Consider the following 20,325-nt stretch of genomic DNA (forward strand, 5'->3'; position numbering starts at 1 on the left):
ATCACATTCCATGTATGTCATGATGAGGAACTTCAGCCAGTTCACTGATCTGACTTAACTTCCTTTACTGGTTGAGCATAGTTTATCTGTGATTCATAATTTGAAGACAACATAACTTCTCGTAATAGTGTTTTAAGTATGTACTTTGGATGTATTTTTCTCATTTTTAGGCATCCTGCTTTTGTTTTTCTTGACGATTGCATGTTTTTCATAAGCAACCTTTTTAACTTCCCTATTTACCAAAAAAATTGGACTTTCCTCTTTCATATATAGTAATTACATAGTTGAAGTGTGGGTGGAAGGAATAGAGAAGGGGCTTTAAACCATTTTTTGAACGTATTACATGGTACCATCCCATCTAGCTTAAAATTAATGAGCTATTATGGTTGCCCCACAGTAATGGGTATTAGTTAAAATAAACTATCCTCTTTGCTCATGTGCATCTGGTATGAACTTGACTTTTTTTTTTTTAAGTTAGCCTCATGCTATCAGATGAAATGCACTATTTTTTAGAAGAACCATTGCAGCAGCTTTTATGTTCTGATAACTGCATCACTATAGCATACATACAAACTGTCTTACAGGCATGTTAGTAATGGTAGAGAAAGTCATGTTTGTCTCCCTTTTATAGCTAGCCAGCTCATGGGTTTTTTCATTCTTCCTCATTTGCAAAGAACTTCTCAAAATTGTTTTTCTACTTATTTTGCTATTTTGAAACATAAAGAGGCCCTGAAAAGGACTTGAGCTTTTTTGTCCAATTGCTTTTTATCTTAAAATTTTAAAATACAACCTCAATCAAATTTCTGATTTTTTTTTCCTTTTTTTTTTTTTTTGGTGGTTTTGTTTAGCATGTATAATGTTGATTCATAAAACTGTGTGCAAATCACCAGTAGTGATAGTGTAGGAATGCTTACTCTGGAAAGAGATTTTCTGCTATTCATCACTCAAAGGAGAACTTGAAGGAGGGTGGGGGTGAGGGGAAGAAGACCAAAGTTTGTTCTTTCTTCTGTGACTTAGCTTCTGTTGATTCTTGCATTGTTTTCCCTTAACTAGGTGGTGTTATATTATGGCTTTAAATGGATTTAAATCTCAAGTGTATGGATTTAAATCTCAAGTGTAAACAAGAAGGAATAAATTGTGTCCATCACAGGATAAAATAAAAACCCTACTTCCAACTCTTCATACCTCTTTTAAACATCTTAAAGAAGCAAAATAGGGCACAAGCCCAATTTTTTTTTGCTTTTCAGGTCTCCTTTAAGAGCAGAGACAACCATGATCCAGCAGTTTTGGAGGTAGAGGCAAGTAAATGTTTTACTTCTTGTAAACATTCCAGTAAGCTTTTGCAAATCACCTATAATTTGAGGAGACCCTAGTTGAAAAAGAATCTCAACCCCCCCTTCCCTAAATGGTGAATTTGTTTTGTATGCTTGATGTGAGGAAAAATATATTTAAGCTTTTATTGATTATTGAAAGGCTTCACATCAGTTACATGCTGTTGCAATACATAATTGGTGTAAAAAATATACAAATTTAGTATTAGTAAGGTTTTTGTGATAATAGCTGTTGAAACTTTTTCTTTTGAACCTATCTTCAGAATGTAAATTGTGTTGGTTCATCATAGTGATTGTCTGTCTTTTTTTTTTTTTTTTTAAAGTGGCTAATATTTGCTACCTCCAACTGCTGGTGTTCAAATCAGCTCTTCAGCATTCTCACTAAGGGCAATTCAACAACCTCTTATGTTCTGGGTCTAAACCTGTAATTATTTCTGTGGTGGGGACATTTCTGAGAGCTCTTGTTGTGTTTCCCCTGAAGGTCTCACTTGTGTTCTTAAATTAGTATTTTTGCTCTTTTCTGAAGGCTGTGTTGGAGGTACAGGAAGGAACTATCCATCTGTATTGCTGAAGTTTTTAAAATCAGTCAGCCTCTGAATGCTACTGCTCATCAGGAAATTTGACTCCTTTAGGTATCTCAGGCTGCAGTTCCAGGGCTACTCTTAAGACAATTTAAGTCAGCTCTTGCTGTTCAGTACCACTTGCACAGCCCTGGCTAGGCATACTTTCTCCCTTCCTTGTGACAGTTACTGGTGATTTAAATGACTATGATGACCTGCTTCAGTGCTAAGCCAGCTGAAAACTAAAGCTGGAAACTTGCTGTTGCTTTTGAGAACCATGAACTGGATCGCAAGCACTTCAGTACGTAAAGGTGGGACTAGCAGCGCCGACTTACAATAGCTTAAACTGTTGTGGGACTACAGGCTTTAGGCAAAATACAGAAATTGTTCTTGAATTAGTTGAGCTGGATGACTGGCTTCTTGGTATGCTGTGGAGATGACGCCTTTTATATCTTCAGATGATAAATGCAGAGTCGTCAACTCGTTTTTTAGACACACGATATGGAACATACAGGCTTGAAATACCTGTTCTCTCTACCACTAATGAACTTTTTGCTGTGTTTAATTTTCTTATTTAGAGATGCAGACATCTGAAACAGACCAGAATTTTTTGACTGTGAATGGGTGCTAACTGAGAACTGGGAAGTAACGTTGTGAAACTGTACACTTGGCTTCTAAATTCTTTGAAACATCAGAGCTGGGGTTTGGGAAGGGCTGGAATTTTTCAGTGTTTTTGGCATCTTTTTCCTGTTTGACAGTAGTGAAGTTCATTTGTGACACATCTGGATTAATTATTAAGTCATAATACAGTGCAAAGATTAAAATGTAATAGTAAATACTTAGAGATGTTTTAATTTTGTTGACAGCCTACAATTGTAACATGGAGAATATTAATGACAAGTAGTGTGCTGATGCTGTTAATTCTTACCACATTTTCTTTGAATGCTTTGTAAAGAACCTTCTTCAAACCTAATCAGTTAGGAAAGTAGGTTTTTTTTTTTTTGGACCTTCCTTTTTCTTATCATCAATAAAACGAGACAGTTTGCATGATTTCATAACAATATACGATTACATGTATTTGGGACAATTTTGCTCAAGTTCTCTTTTGGGAGGTGGGGGGAAACGTGCTATTCCATGTTAGAGGGTTACAATGGGGACAGGAAAGAAGCTAGATTTTGGCCATCTGATGTGAGAGTATAGTTCAGTGAGATAAAAAATTTTGGTAGAGTAACAAGGTGTATTGACCCAAATTAATACCTGTGCCAGTTTGAGAAGGGAGAGGAGGGGAAAAAGAAACTGGCCAAGTCAGTAAGTGGGAGGTCAGCGCCTGTCAGTTGGTGGTCAGTCTTTGTCATCTGTTGGAAATGCATTTTGAACAAAGGGATTATGCTTGTGCTTTCCTGAAGAGTAGGAAACGTTTAGAATGAAGGAAGCCACCTTTCTTCTAGCTATCTCTCCGGGATTTGAGCAGAGCGTGTAATTATTTTTGTCCTCAATTCATGCACAATGCTGTCTTATTTTCTAAGATGGATGAAACCATTGTAGAATGTAAGAAAGGCATGCACATAATGACCTTTTCTCCCAAGCCATACCATCTTACTTCAACTTTTGTTATTCAGAAGTATATTAATTTAAACTGTAAAACTTTGGTTTGATCTTGGTGTGGGCAGATAAGCATGCAATCTAAAACCGTATATAATGGACATTTTAACAAAACAAGTTTGGAACTTGTCTTCTGAAGAGTACAAGCAGTTAATTTTTTTAATAACTCTTTGAATGTTTCTGATAATGTACTGGAACCTATTAAAAATTACTCACTTTAAATGTCTTCAGACTTGGTCAACCCATCAAGGATTTACTTTGCTTCTGTGGCTTCATACTGTAATGACATTCTGTTTGGTTCTTTTAATCTGTCCAGTATTTATTCATGATATTTCTCTCTTCATTAATATATTTGTTTAGCTGAGGGAAGTGGCTAGATCTACCCATGCTTCTCTTTGAGCACTGTGGTGAAGAAGCAGAACTTGAAATTTTGCATAATTAAATAAGTCTTAATTTTTCACGTTACAGGGACTTGCAATGGGGCTGTGATAATTTGGTTAATTGTAGTTTTTATTCAGTTTGCGCACTCAGTTTTATTCAAAATCTTGCAAATTAAAATGTCAGCAGATTCACTATTTAATGAGATTTTTTTTTTAAGTTACATTCCTTTGATGCATTTTTTTGCACTTTTTACCAAAACTTGTGGATTCAAAAAGTTCATGTGAAACTGGATGTCTTTTTGGAAGGATGATAATGTTTCCTAAACAGCAGTTGTAGGACTGCTAATTGAATGTGATCTTGAAGGATGCATATGTAGACATTCTCTCCTAAGACCAGTATACATGTATGCAATGTAAATATTGTGATATTTGACTTTGAATTAAAATTATGAATAGCTTTCACTTTCTTTTGTGTTTATGTAATGAGCAAGGGTTTTATTACACTTTATTTCCAAGTTTAAAAAGTGGTCAGAAATATTTTTTCATAATTACTCCTTTACAGAAATGTTATTTCAATAATTCCACTTAAAATTACTTTTTCCTATTAAATATTTTCATAAGGTTTTTATTGTAAATGTGTTGTACACATGCTATAAAAAGAACTGATGGTAGTGTATAGTATTTTAAATGAACTGAAAAACGTGTGGTTTTCAGCTCATTAAGTGTAGAAAGTTAATAAAGAATTCCAGACCGTGACCTTAAGGACAGATGCAGTGAAGGACCAGAGAGCTCTCTGTGAAAGCCACCAGAGAGTACTGATGCATTGCAATTTTCTAATTCCTATGAATCACTAAAGTAGTACTGCTGAAGGGAACTACCTGCTGGCTTACTGATGTATTTTTTTTCCCTGTCACTGGATTGATGTCACCTGAGAGGTAAAGGAGGATACCAATCCTGAAGATCCATCATCTCTGTACTGTAGGAAAGCCTTCCCTAATATATTATCAGTGGTATTCTTAAGAGCCACTTAATACCAGTGCCAAGCTGGCACTCAGCTATACAGTCTTTAACTGGCATGACTATTACTACATTTTCATCTAGCCTTGAGAAGACTGCTGGATACCCCTCATTCTGCAGTCATAATCAATGGAGTTGTTCCATGAAATTGGTCATGAAGAAGGTTTGGAACAGTGGTCACACTTTGAGTTATCTAGGTGGTAACTTGGGTGTGTCAAATCCCATATAATTGTAACAAGGATTTGAGGCAACTGCTGCAATAAAACGATATAATTACAGACTGTGTGCAAGGTTTCAGTCATAAATAAATGGAAAGTTTGTGTGCTGAGATCATTTGAGGCAGTAGTTCTGAATTCTTTCAAGGACTCAACTTGTTCATTAGCTAATATTTATTGTCAGTTCTGTGCTCAGTGACATTTGGGGAGTTTTCTGTATTCTCTATAACAAAATTTTGTTTTATTTTTAAAATAGAAGTTAGTTTTATTTAATTTACATTAGTATCTTGCCTGTTAATTTCTGTTTGTCTTGAACTGTTGGCTGGGTTATTTGTTTACAAATAAATTTGATTTTTAATTGTTACAACTGAGTAAATAAGGAAAGAATGGCACTATTTCAGGAGGAGGGAGTAAAATGATTAAAAACCAAAGATGATATATGCTTGTGTAATCACCATAAGATTAAATTACTATAGTTTTAGAGTAAACTTGCTGTTTTAATAGCTTAGCAAAAAAAAAAAAAGAGAATGGAGATAAAATACGAGGCTAGACAGTTATTATTAAATGTGTTAAAATCTAACAGTCTTAGCAGTAATGCTATATAAAATGCTATAGACATGCTACATTGTTCTGCTCAGTACTGTACTACTGATTGTGGGTCACCATTGAAGAAAAAGTTGAATAAATCATGGACAACAAAATACTACACTATTATTTATGCACTGCTTAGAAGTATTACCATAATATGAATCCAAAGCAGACAACACGAAGCTCACATGGCCCATTCCTTAAAAAAAAAAAAAAAAAAAAAAAAAACAAAAAACCCAAAAACAAAAAACCAAAAACTCCCAAAACAAACAAACAAACAAACAAAAAAAACAAACAAAAAAAACCCCACCTCAGAAAACATGTATGAATGGAGGCTCAACCTGAATAAAAACATTGCAATTAAATGGGGAGCTTTCTAGCTGTGGAGCAAATCAGTTAGTATATGGATTAGAGTGACCCTGAAATTTAGCTTTTCAGTTGTTTCCAACTGGTGAAGAACTTCTTACCCTGTCTGGACAACACAATATATTTGGTAACACGCTGTGAATTTATGCCACCTGTAGCATAAGGTCTGTTTAACAACAATATTCTATGGAAAATGAGTTTGTTACGTTGGTCAGTGAATTTGACTGTTTATCTTCTCCAGAAGACCCCCGGACTGTAGAGGAGGGGCCATTATTTAGAGCAGAGCAAGCCACCGTCTAAGCAGTGGGGTAAGAACCATGGGTGGTCATCTGCTTAACAGTACCTGGTCACTAAGATAAAGCCCTTCTGTAATAGAGTTTCACAAGGCCTGCTGACTGCAGAATTAACTTTGAGCATCGTTTCTGGTCTCAGTCCTCTCTAATCAAAATGCAAGGCATCCTTCTAAGGCTTCTGTAAATCTGAAAATTCCAGAACTTAGTACTGTGGGAGAAATCACTGTGTAAAGAAATGAGAGAGAGCAAATAACTGAGCGACATATTAATTATATAATTCGTTAGTGGAAAGCACTCCTAAGCGATTACAAAAGGCTTTGGTTTGTTGGTTTGTTTTTTGGTTTTTTTTTTTTTTTTTTTTTTTTAAAGCCTTATGTAATAAAGCAGCATTAGTGCTACTGTATGATGAGCAGGGAAACAAGGCCACTGAAACCCAGCTGATGTCTCCTGTGAAATTACACATTTTTAAGAAGAGCTTTGAGACTGCAAATTCAAATTAGAAGATGCTAGAATTAAGGTTGCTAGTTACGACCTTTTTGTATCAATGAACTTTTCCTTGGAGTTGATCACTATGCTGTGAGTGACTGTTTTTTTTTCTTTGCCACACCCTTATTTAAATAAATGGGACATAGTATGTTCATTTCTGAGGTAAGCAACTGAGATATAACATTTCAAAGTGGAAAATGTTGATTGCTTTGCGTGCTTAACTTGAGGTGAGTGGCAACTGAGTTTTCAGAATACTTGACTTTTAAATAGCAATTTATCTATTATAGTAAAATTACATTTGACCTGAGCAGCACTGATAAGTACCCGTATGTCCACAGAGTTGCAAGTCAGGCAGTCAGAGCATGGGGCTCCCTCATCCTCACCCCCTGTTGTGAGTGGTTTGGTGTGGCCGGGGAGCGACTGGGCTGGCTGTGCAGTCTGCTGAAGCTGTGACTGACAGCTGGCAGCTTCCTACAGAAGGATATGCCTGTGCCCTCCTTTGTGCTACTTGTGGGATGTGTCACTGAGCCAGTTCAGCTTGCTAAACAGGCAAAACCTAATCTGACAGCAGTAGTTTGCTGCTGTGTTAAACTGGCTCTAGAAGGGCCCAGTAAGAGCAGTTGCTGGTGCAAAGAGAGGGAAGAACTCTGCAGGCAGCCGAGAGGAGGGAGAAAGGAATGGAGCCGCTTGTTTTGGTGGGAGTGAGCAGTTACCGTTTCAGCGCTGTTGTTGAACTGAAGTCTGTGGAAGAAACCCTTCCATACAAGAAAACTCAGAATAGTTCTGACTTGTGATTTGGGAGAGTTTCTTTCTCTGAGGTGACTGTGTAAGCATCAGTGTTCTAATTATAAGCACAGACATTGTGTCTAAAGCTGGCAATATTCATTTAAGCAACCACTTATGAAAAAGTTTGGTTTATGTTTAGCGCTACATTTTCTTGTTGGCATAAGAGGTGATTTGAATCTAATTATTCAGGATAGCATTTAGCTGCCTAGGCACTTGAATCTTTTTGCCATTCCTGCAGACCTACAGGAAGCAGGAGTGATTCAGACACCTGCTCTTCATTATGCACCTTTGAGGAAATCTTCAAGGCAGATTCATCCCAAGGATTGAAATAAAAAAGGGGAAATAAGAAAAATATTAGGTGTAATCATATCGATGCTGATACCCTTTTTTTCATTAAGGTCGGGATTCCACAAAGCACTTCAGCTTATGCATGAGATCTGTTGTAGCATCGATTACTCCACCACCCTGTTTTTTGCAGTCTGACTGTGCATGTTCTTGCCAAAACTCACAGTTATTGTTAACTTACACATTTATCCAGGAAAGAAAGAGCTATTCCCAAGCAGTGCAAAGTACAGGTTTTGAGGTAAAGCTCTGGCCCTGCGACCTTGTCAGCCTGGCTCTGGCAGTAAAAACAGCTTTGCTTTTCTGTGCACGGCCTCTTTCCTGCATTTTGCTGCGTTCTTGTAGCCCAGCAGTAAAGTACTATTGGCAAAGTGTCACTGGTTAAAGTATTAAAGTTACTCCCCTTCCTCCTCCCCAACCTGCCCCTGAACCAATCTAAAAAAACAGGAGTGATGAATGTTTGTTTTATCTCTTTTAATTTTTTTAAACTTCACTGAGGAAGAACAGTTTCTTTATGGCTTGGAAAGTTATTCAAAGCTTAACTACTACCTAGGTATGTTTGGTTTGAGTCATGAGTCTCTTATTTTTGTTGCTTTGACAAATAGTAAAAACCTAAACATCACAATGTCCTAAAATAAAGCTAACAACATATTATTTTAAAAATAATTTTATTTTACATTACAAGTCATCTGATTTTAAAGAAACAGTGCTAACTGCTCATATTCTTAAACAGAGGTCACTTAACTTTTTCGTGCATATGAAGAGTAAAAACTATGAACCTGTTATTTTTTACTTCAGTTGTTTTCGGGCGTGGGAGGGAAATAGGGAAGAGTTTTCCTTTTGATTTTCTTAAATTTAGCTGGCAGTTCTGTGCAGAGTTTTATAACTATCTGAAACTTGTCTATTACATTGTGGGTTAAGAGGTGGTACTTTTAATTTTTCTTGGCACACTGAGGTTATGTTAACATGTTCAATCTGAGTTTCTGTTAAAAATGTTCTGTAGTGACATCTTTGTATACTTTTGTGCAAAAATTTGGAGTGAGTGAAATTTTGCTTTTCTTGCTAAGCGTTAAGCAGTTTCTGAAAAGATGTTAAGGAGCGCAGTAATCACGTATTATTGTAAATGTTAACAGCATGAGAAAATGGGGAGGAGTACTCTCTTTTAAAAGCTTACAATTATTTTGTAACTAAAAAAAGTGAAGTGTTGGCATGAATATATTGTCATTTTACAAAGTTGTCTTTACAATATGCTCCCTTAAGACCTTCACCAAGATTTATGCAGAGGAATCCCTATTGATATATCTTTTATTTTTCATATATATATGAGGCAGATATGCACCTCATCCTTGAGGAAACACTAAAAGCAAAATGGTTGGATTTTCAAGCAGAGGCTAAATCACTGGACTCTGGAAGTGATAGGCAAATTGAGATTAGGAAAGTAGAAGTGTGGATATGTTGGCATTAAAATGCAGGGTGTAAGCAGCTTTATTCTGATAGCTCCAAAAGGTCACTTAGCTATTACATTTTTTTCCTCTTTGTATTTCTTTCTCCTCCTTTTCTTTACAGTGCTGTAAATTCAGTCTGAAATAAATAAAAAAAAAAATCAGTCATTTATTCCTAATTATAAAAAAAAAATTAACAAACTATGTAGGAATTTATGTAGCTTTGTCTGTTTCTTAGACTTCCAACATAAATGAGTGTGAATTGCTGGAATTCAGGCTTAGATTAAGCAGGAATAGCACCTGAAGAAAAGTGTGGTTTTCTTTTGTTATTTCTTGACCCTCATGGTTCATTCAGCATCACTTACATGTGGAGCTGTCATAGAAGAGCTGGAGCACAGGTGTTTGAAGATGAGCTTAACTGAGAAATGGATCAATTTAACACTGAGCTCAAATTATTGAGGACCATGCATTGACCAGGTTTGCTATGCAAAGCAGCAATCAAATCTAAGCAAGGTAGAGAGGAAATAAAACATGGATTAGAGAAATAAAAATGGTTGAAATTCAGTAAAGACAGATGCCACAGTTATCTGGGGCAGTTACTGTTGATGAAAGTTACATGGTAGTACTTCAAAAGAGGAAAGAAAATGTTTCAAAAAGTATAAAGTTATACTACCAGCCTAAGAGCAGATCTTGTTCTCCACTGAATACAAAAATATCTTTTGGTTTATGTTTTTTACTTTTACAAGTGGTAGTGACTAATACTATATTGATTGCAGTGTTCACAATTCAGTATGCTGTAAACGGTAGTCCAAATTGCAGTCAAGAACAGTGTTTTGGGGTTGGTTGTTTTTGTTTGTTTGGGTTTTTTTAACCTACTTTAAAAAAAAATCTCTAAAGAAATATTCAGGCGTACTGTACTGTGTAGACTAGAAGACTGAGAAACCAGTGAACACTTTTTTTCCTTAGATACAGCTGAGGAGTAGTGGTAGCACTTTTCTTTAAACAATAGAGTAAGTATTCAGAAATGTGAAACCACAGCTCAGGTATTTCCCGTAAGTTCCCAAGTCGTTAAACCACAGGCTCTGATGATGCTTTCCATCTTTTGTGTTCATTGCACAGATGAAAGTAAAAGTTTCATATGAATGGAAAAAGGAGAAACAGGGCTCACCTTGAAGTTGGAAATAAAGGTTCTCCTCAAAGTGCCCAATTTATTACCCAGTCATTCACAACTGCAAAAAAACTCCAGTCCTAAGTAAAAGAACAGGAACCCACCTCCTGGTGACGTCCTTTATCATTGGGCTAGAGATGCCTCCAGCACTTCGTGCATATTATTTTTTCTCCCCTCCTGGGCAGTGATGCGCTTTCTTAAAGGGTGAAGTGGAAAGTGCCTTGTTCTGCCTTTCTTTGGCCTGATGTTAGGGCACTCCTGGAACATCAGCGTGGTGATGTTGATGCATTTTTGGCTGAGGCAGTACTAGGATCTTGATTGTCATTTCCTGGACCGATGTACCAACCGCTGGACTGTTACATTGCATTTTCTAGGAGTTGCAACTTCTTTCTTAAAGCAACTTTCTTGAAGTTGCTATGCCTTGAGTTAGCTTTGGAAATTAGATTAGATTAGGTCCTTTTGGATGTCAACACTTTCAGCTCTCCTAGTTTGAGAATCCCAGATGAAAAACAGGCATCAGACTTTCAGTTTAATTAAGACTATTTTGCCTTTCAGCATGTACTTTAGCAGAGTTTTAGACCCCTTGCTAAGTTTTCGGGTGGAATAGAGAGGCATGTGTTAGCAAGGCTAGTACCTTGGTGTACTGGTCTTCCTTCTGGGTAGAAATAACAATGGTAAATTAACATATAATACAACTAGAATAATGCTCAAGTAAAAACTGAGATATACAGAAGAATCTTCATGTACTTAAAAGAGTAGATTTAATAGTATTATATAGTAAAATATGTTACTGACATCTTGATCTTACTTTAAGAAATACCTTTGTAGGTCATGGGGGGAATAGCTAGTTCATAAAAACTGGTCTATTCAGGATATAATTTCTGTTTTGCTTTTAACATCCTGTTAATGATCAGTAAAATAAAACTTCTAAAGTATGCTAAGACTCTGTAAACTGAGTAATTTAATTTCTGTGTGTATACCTATATGGTATATAGGTGCTGCTTGATACTAAGGTAGATGAAAGAATACTTACTTTTGTCAGCCTTTCTCCGTTTAAAGCTGAATAGCAGAATCAGCTTTATAGTGATTAATAATGCTCATAAATTTAGAGGCAGATAGGTTTATGCAGAAGTGATGTTAGAACAGTTGCAGGTTATTTTGAAGTTAATTAGTGACCGCTAATGAATGGACTTGAGTCATGAGTTGAAATAAACTTACTGTCTGTATTTCCTGATTAGAGAATGCTCTGAAGAATGTGTCCGCTGTCACAGATTAGGTTTTATTGATCTAAACCTTCATTTAAAAATGTCTTCTGTACCTTGAGATTCAGAATATGGAGGAACTTTCTTTCAAAAAGCTGTCTGAAGATAACCCTGAATCAAGAATACTGTTGCATTCAGGTTTTATTAGTAATTCATTTTCCTTCGAGGGAATTTTATATTTGTTTACGGATATTATAGCATTAACGGTGGTCAATGTGTGAAAATAATCACAGTATTGTGAAATGCCTTGTACTGCTTATTCCCTTTCCTGTAGGGGAATAAAATTATAGTTGCATATCAGTGTAACTGTCTCTGTATGAAGTTTACTACTTTGGAATGCTGGTAAAGTTAAAACGTTAAAACTCTTACCTGTAGTCCAAAGTCAGAAAAATGAACAGCCTCACTCCTCTGACTAGGTGAAGTTTGACATGACACTTCATGGTAATTTTAAGTATCAGTATTAACAATTGCATTAATCTTTAACAAATATATCCAGGTATTGTGTTTATGCTGTGCATTTCATGAGCTAAATTCTCATGTCTTCCCTGAGGATACCCATGTGTACAAAACTTCTTTACTTTCGTCCCAAAACAGTGAAAGATTCAGTCTTAACACGTTTTGATAGCACTCGACAATACAGCTTGTTCCACAAATCATTGCTCTCATTTCTCACACTGGCACAGCTTGAGACAAACATGCAAGAAGAAAATCCTGGAGAGATTCAGTCCTGTTTCCTGTTTCACAGAAACTTACCCTTTGCGATGGGGAGTTTTCTGCTGGCTCGGCTCTCTGGAGCAGTTCACTGTCCAGCTATAACCGTGCAGAGCAGGCGGGGTGTGAGCGCGGTGGCTTGGGCGGTGACGGGGCTTTCCTCTTTTGTCAGCAGACCGACCATGGTTATTGGATCAGCTCAGTTGTGCTGCGAAGCCACAGCTTTAGAAAGATCCAGTGTGGTGTTTCGGGCATGTAGGAACCATTTTGACTGCCGGGCAGATCTGAACTTGGGGCGGCGCTTGGTTTGAAGTTTCCTGAGCACAAAGTCTGTTTCTGAGACAGAGAACAGAATCCTCTTCTGTGCATTTAAACATTAGGCTGTTTCATGCCATCAGATTTTTTTTCAGAATGGTTCTTGAAAGATTTTTTTTTAAGTAATGCCCTTTGACGTGTTCGACAGCTACGGGCTAGTTTAATGTGAGCTGAAGATACCCACTTCTTAATCCAGAATTGCCTTGAAGGGGGCTTAGTTTACAGTAACAGTGGATAATTAAAGACATACTAAATAATACTAACTTGTCTGACATTCAAAACAGTAAGTATGTGACTGGTTAATTTACGCAATTGATCTGTTGCTTCTATAGGAGAAAACTTTGATCAGAAATTCTAAATGTGAAGTGAGCTACAGTGTTCTCCCTGACCAGGTGCTGCTACTCCTTCAGCATTTCTTCTGTTACGTTATTTTTTTACCAGCTTTCTGCCCGTGAACTGCTACCATTAGAAGCTCAGTAGGAGCAAAAGTTTATGTTAATTTGCCTGACTGTAACTGCACAATTAAAGCAGTTTATCAGCAGGGGTTAGGGCAATCAGTGTGTTCTGATGCTTCATGTTATAAAATTACTTCTGTTGTTCAAACAGATACTGTAATTAGTGCATCATTTTAAACTGGTTTTCTGCAGGGCTAGCTTGGAGTTTCAGCTGATAAACCCCTCTATTTTTGCTACTTACCTAAGCATTTATCTTGTTTGCAGGCTACTTTTAAAGTAGCAACTTTTGTTGAAATGTTAATGTCAGGAGTGTATCATGTGAGTACACTTGTGAATACAGGTTAGGGGGGTGGGTTGTTTTTCAGGGTTTTTTTGTCTATTTGTCACTGGTCAGTCCTGTCAAGACTTAGATCCACTGGCAAAAACGGAAGGAGAAAACTCCTTGTTTGTATTTACAATTATTACTACATACTAGCATTTAATACCTAGTTGTTACATAGATGAACAAGTTGCTTCATGTCAGATAATAAAGATAACTCAGTGTTCTGCCCCTGGCATACACGTAATTAGATTTCACTTGGGGTAGTTTCATGAGACATGGTGAGCCAGTCTTTAGGTGGCAGTTACATGTTAAAACATGGTCCCTCATCTTCTCCCTTTCCCGCTTATAGCACTGACTTTGTGTTGGCACTCAGTAGCCCCTTATGATCTTATTCAACCCACTTGTCCAGCAGAAAATGGGGGGGGAAGGGGGGGTGTTTTTGCTGTATCAGCGCTTTGTCCTGGCTTTCTGAAAGGCTGGCGTGGTGCTGGGGCCAGTTCCAGTGGAGGAGTAAGGACTGCCTAGTAAGGGGAGCAAACCTTTTGAAGTTGTTAGATTGGTCACAAGAGGATACAATAAAACAACAGTAAGAGATGATTTCAAGTGATTTTTGTTTCATTAGAGCTAGAGCACTCATGAATGTGTGTCAGCTGATGTGGAGTTATTTGTATATCTGTGACTTCTCAGTGCTTTATTCCTTGCACAGTATGTTACAGAAATACTTTGTCTTCCAAATGTTTCTTTTCAACGACCTCTGCAGCAGACACCAAAAACTTAAAAATAAAATTCTGTAGCTCAGGTTGGCAGAAAGAAGTTATGAGAACAAAAGTTATGTTGAACAACACAAGATGGACAATTCTTGTGGCCCATGAAAGGTTGCGAGTAATGACTTAGTTTAGGGAAGAGAGCATTCTTAGATTCCTCTGGCTTGGTTTTACCAGTTCAACTGTGTCGACAAAAGGTTGTTAAGCAAGGTGTAATCTGTATTGAATGGTTGAGTAATGTTTCTCTTGGACTCATTAATTCAGACCTGACATTATTGCATGACTACAATACATATCAACTCTTATTTAAAAATACTTAAACTGGAGCATGACTAGAATTTGCTTACAATGACCTTTCTAATTTATCACTTTTTAGTGAAATTTAACTTTTGTTTCAAAATTGCTTTAAATCAACATGTTAACTTTTTTTTTTAATTCACACAGCTTCTTTTAAACTGCTTTTCCAATTATTTTTAAAACTATGAAATATATGTGAATGTTTTCATTATGGAAAAGAAACACTCACCTAGAACTACTGTCAGTTGTAGTGTACCTATAGCACAATTTATTAGACAAAATATATTGTGATAGTTTTACTAAATAGCTGAATTTCTTCTCTCCATGTCTTACCTCCTCCATTTGACTGTGAGAAGTGGCTATGAGTGATTATACTGTTTCTTATATCTTAGGATAATTTTAATTAAAGTTCTTAGAATGTACTTGAATTAAACCTTTGTACGGTTTAAAAGACTAAAGCTATTCTGATGCCTTTTAATTTTAGCGTTCAACTTGACATTATGTGAAAACGTTCTTCCCTTTTACTCTAGCTTTTCTGTGTTTTTTGTCATTCAGTAAGGAGAGCAGCTTGTTGTAATAGGTTGGTGAAAACAGGATTTAATAACCTATCACTTCAAGATGAGTGAGGATACTAAAGTTCATTCTCAACATTTCCTTGAGCCAGGGGCTTCATTTCTTCAAAAGGCCCCTGCTGTTGGTACTGAGCTGTGTTTGTATTTTCTAGTGGCCAACATTACTGGAAATCATATGAGCTAGAGTGGAAAAAGTGCATAGGATGGGAGCTGCACTTTTTTTAATACTATGGGCTATAGCTTTCTGAAAAAAATCCCATGTGGAAAACTTCCTTCCACTCTCATCACGTTGCATTCATTCTTTCTTTATTGTCTAACTAATAAATCCCTGCCTGCATATAAAGAGATACTAGGAAAGTATTCCTTTTCAGTGTTTATTTCATTTTCCTTTAATGGCATTCTGACAGCTGGAAATGGCTGGATTCTACTTCACCAGTTTTTAATTCGTCAACTTATTTTTAGTCAGTCGGCCATATTATGGGGGTCTTTAGGCCTTTGTGGTGAGAAATAAAGTTGAGATTTTTTTAGAAGTTCTTGATAAAATATTTTATGATGGCTTGCTTTCTGAAAATATTTTCCCCTTTCACCATTTGAATCTTTTGAACAATTTCAGTTAAGCTTGGCAGGCACTTCTTTCCTTTGGGTTTCAAGTTTTTTGAAAATTATTGGCTAGGCAGAGGAGAGGCCTAAGTTAATACCTCTACTCGAGGGAAGAGATGTACTGAGTTTTCAGTTTGCGTAGCTTACAGAAAGCTAGTAAGCTGCTGTCTCTTTCTTGTTAAGTCAATAGTTGAGGTATTAAGAAGGAAGCTTTGGGATAGGATGTGAAGATGTAAGTAGAAGTGGCCTTAAAGGGCTGGGATGCAGGAGGTATCCATGACTTGCAATTACTGTGGTAGGGTGAGGGGTATGGAAAACACAGCACACAAGTCAGCAAGGGACTGGACTTCAGTATTTCTCCTCATGGAAGCACTTCTCTAATATTAAAGCTTGGCTGTATAGATGCAAGTCAGTTGCATCCTTCGCCTGCTTTTTGGCTCCCCCCTAAATCCCTCCCCAAGAAAATAAAAAATAATTAGAAAAAAAACCCACACAAAAAATTCTGTAATTATGTTACTTTTTCTTTTCTTTTTGTGCAGCTAAATTTCGAGGAGTTATAGCAAGATTTTTTTTTTTTCCAAGTACCTGATCCATTGACCTTAATAGCAAGATAAATATTGAGCAGTTTCTTCAAGTCCATTATTGTGTATAGGTACCCTGAGGATAATGAGTGTATACGCACAGGCAACAGAATGAAAGCAAAATCTGTTTACAGAATTAGGCTATATTTAAGGATACTGAAATTTCTGCCAAACGAAGAGCACAGTGAAATTTCATCTGCCAGTTATGTTGCTCTTAATGTTCTTTAATTTAGCAGACAAGATAGTTTGGTTGTAATTAAGCTTTTCTAATATTGTTCTTCCCCAAGGTTGTGGCATAAATCATTTTACTCCATAGTTTCCTGCATCTTCACTGCCTCCATTTTTCCTGCATAATTCTTCCATAAACAGTCTCTGGGATGCAGGAAAACTTCATGCTGTAAATTACTTCTTGTGTATGTTATATAATTTTGAATATATGCAATTGAATTTCTTTTTCCCAAGTCTTTTATTCAGGTTTTCTGGTTTTCTTGGTGCTGTTTCTTTCTTCTATGTGCATACCCTTCCTGCTGTGGTAACAAATGTTTTTTGCCCAAAATAACTGATGGCAATTTCTGTTACTCCTCCCTGCTTTTTCTATATGTAGACCTTGCAATCAGGCTGAATTGCTGAACAGTTGCTACTGAAGGACAAGAGGCAATGGGCACACTGAAATAAAAGAAATTACATTTAAACATAAGAGAAAGGTTGTGGGGGGTTTGTTTGGTTGGTTGGTTTGTTTTGTTTGTGGTTTGAGGTTTTTTTTATTGTGACTGAATACTCGTTGAACACTGAACAGGTCGCCCGGAGAAGTTGTGGAGTCTCCATCCTTGGAGATATTTAAAACCTGGCCCTCAGCAACCCTGCCCTGAGCGTTGACCCTGCCATGAGGAGGGGTGTTGGACTGCGTGATGTCCAGGGTCCCTTCCCACCTTGGCCATTCTCTCGTTCTGTGAAGTGATCTGGTTGGTCTTAGCTGCAAGTCACTTCAAGATTCACTTTCTACAAAGTTATGCATCAGGACAACTTGTAGTCATTCTCTCCTGCCCATCTTTTAACCATTTTCTCCCCAAACACTTTCAAAAGAAAACCCTAATCAACCCTTAAAGTCTTGGACCATATTTCATGAGTCTTAAGAAAGACACCTTCCAACCTGAATTCCAGATATATTCAATTTACCTGTTCAGCCCTTTCTATAATAAAACAGGGCTGGGAAAAGTTGTTTTCAAGACTTGTTGCACAGAGGACTAGTTTAATTTAAGTAAAGATTTTACTTGGGGAAAAATACGTTTTCCCAAACTATCCTTTCAGGATTTAAAAGGAGAATCAGATAGCATTAAAAATTGCAGCTCTTAACTGCAAGAGATTGCAGGTTATCTCTCCTCCCATGAGCCTAGCCCTGTCATACATTTTGCGTCTGACTTTCTGTTTGATTGAATGACCTAGTGTAGATCTGAATTTCCTGCTTTTGGTAAAAACAAACAAATAAATAATTGAACATATGTATTGGTATAACTTCACACTAGCATTTTCAATAAACCAAAAGACATTTCTTGGAAAACTGTTAACCCACTAAGAATGCAATCTTGTGGGACAGGATGGAAGCAGTGGAGGAATTCTAAGCCATGGTCTGATGAGGTAGAACAGAAGGAATTGGAAGCCCATTCCAAACTCTATTCTCTTATTTTTTTGACTAATTGTTTTTTCAAAACATATTGTGTGGACTTTTATTCTTAAGCTTTCTTTCAGTCTTACCATTTGACTTAAGCAATAGTACTCTCCACAACAACAGGACTTTTATTAATGTGCTAGAACACTTCATGACCACGGAAGAGCATATATAGAACTAGTCATATACTAGTTCACTTACCATACTGATAAGTATGTGTATGATTGTTTGTGCTGTGAGGTCTGACTTTAATAGCTCGTGTGATTATTGACCTTACACACAGCGTGTTCCATGTAAAAGTAAATTAGGGGGTGTATAACTTTTTGTGGAAAACAAATCTACAGTATCATCTGTTTATTGTCTGATGTGCAGCTTTTAAAAAAAAAAAAACCGCTGAACCAAAAAATCCTTATGCTGTAACAGAATAATTTGAAGTACAGCACCAATAGCTGAGATTACGTTATCAGCTATATGTTAAATTTGAAATATTTGAATACCGAATAACAGAGAGGCAGGCTACCTTGGTTTATATAACAAAGAAAGTATTTTTCTGTATTCTGAAAGTTACAAATCAGGCATACATCCACTATAACACTGTGCAGTTTATTTTTCATTGCTAACAGGTGGTAACTCCTCCAAAACTTCCAAGTTTTTGAGACTTTGCAGCATATTATTTTCATTATGAAAGAAATTGATGCAATGCAGTAAGGCCCCTTTATATTTGGCCCCACACTATGTATAAGCATGCCATTTCATTGCATGATAGCTAAAACTGCATTTAGGCATTCCTTTTCTTTTAGGAACAGACCTTGCTGTTTCACTTGGGGCACCTTTCCTTGTCATTTATTCCTCCTGCCTTTTTTTTTTTTTCCCTTTTTTTTTTCCGCCTTTTTTTTTTCTTCTTCTTATTCTGTGGTACTAGAGTTGTGCAGGTTATCATGCATCTCATGTGTTAGTAACTGGTCCCTTTCCCATTCCAGTGTTGTGTCAGCTCACCACCAGTCAGTGCAAGAAGAGGTAGCAGCATATTCCTTGCTCTGCCCTCTGCTGGTTTATGAACCTCCTCTCATTCATCATACCTGTAACGTAATACTTTTGTACTACCCCATATTAATAGAGCTTGTCACCAGCTTAAAAGAAAACAACTCACTCCTGCTTTAGATTAAAAAAAATAATAATAAATTGAATTGTTTAAATAGTAATAGGGGAGTTTTGATCATGATTGAGTGAAATAAGCTGCAAATACCTTGTGGTAGATAGTTCTTTCAAAGATTAAATTACAGCAGAGAACATGTTATAACTCAGCTGCTCTTTGCGTCAGGTTCTGTTTTATAAATGAGGGTTATTTTTCTCTCTTTCTTTCTTCAGCTTCTGAAATTCACAGATATATTTTCACAGCCACCATTGTTTAGAAAAGTGGCTAAGATAACATTAAAAAAAAAAAATCACTGTAGCTGATAGTATGGAGTAGTGTGTATGTGCACATGTTACATGAAGAATAGTGAAAAGAAATTTCCTTCAAAGTACTGATTCTTTTACATAAATTTTCCATACATCTCTCATGGTTCTATTTTTCCCCCCCATTTTTATCCTTGTCTATTCCACAAAACATTTCAGGCTGAATTAAAGATAGAACATTCTAAGGAACAGTGCTCCCTCAGGTATATATGAATGTAAAGTAGTACAAGTATTTGTTGGTATTAAATCTTCAAACATTTCCTCTGCATGTCTGATTTCCTGGAAGAATTTTAATGAAATTTGGCGAAAAAGACACATTTGCAATTAACTTTGCGTGCCTTAATTTTTTTTTTTTACATGTGAATTGTGGTTAAGCCGTAAATGTTTGTTTTACAAATAGGAGGCTCTTTTATTATGCCCAGGATTTTAAGTTTTAAATAAGTGTTTTTGTTTATGCGGGCCTTTAGATTCAAAAGTTGTAGTAAACCTTTCTCATTTACTAAAGTTTTGATTCCCCCCCCCCTTTTTTTTACTTGTTTTATTACATATTCAATATTGTCAAATTTAAATTATGTTTCTGGGAAATTTAGCTAGCTTTATTCACTGTTTAATAAAAATGGAATTGGGAAGTTTCTTTTGTGTTGTGTTCATTATCTTATTTTTTGAAAGACTGGATACTTGAATGTGTTACTTAAATTTACTGATACGTGTTGTTTAAAACTGTTTACATTAAAATGTTTTGTTTA

At 36.4% G+C, this 20,325-nt stretch overlaps 1 protein-coding gene across 10 annotated transcripts in view; it reads left to right on the forward strand.

Moving 5' to 3' along the window:
* Positions 1–20,325, forward strand: part of QKI (QKI, KH domain containing RNA binding) — a 162,589-nt gene that overhangs the window by 91,159 nt on the left and 51,105 nt on the right. For 4 of the 10 annotated variants that reach the window (XM_075499100.1, XM_075499103.1, XM_075499099.1 and 1 more), the window contains exon 4: positions 1,248–1,298. The exons of the other annotated variants lie outside the window; for them this stretch is intronic. In XM_075499100.1, coding sequence (XP_075355215.1) covers positions 1,248–1,298 — 51 coding nt within the window. The remainder of the gene's footprint in view (positions 1–1,247; positions 1,299–20,325) is intronic. 10 annotated transcript variants of the gene reach the window in all.

The sequence above is a fragment of the Mycteria americana genome, chromosome 3 (genome assembly GCF_035582795.1).
Source record: "Mycteria americana isolate JAX WOST 10 ecotype Jacksonville Zoo and Gardens chromosome 3, USCA_MyAme_1.0, whole genome shotgun sequence".
Lineage (NCBI taxonomy): Eukaryota > Metazoa > Chordata > Aves > Ciconiiformes > Ciconiidae > Mycteria > Mycteria americana.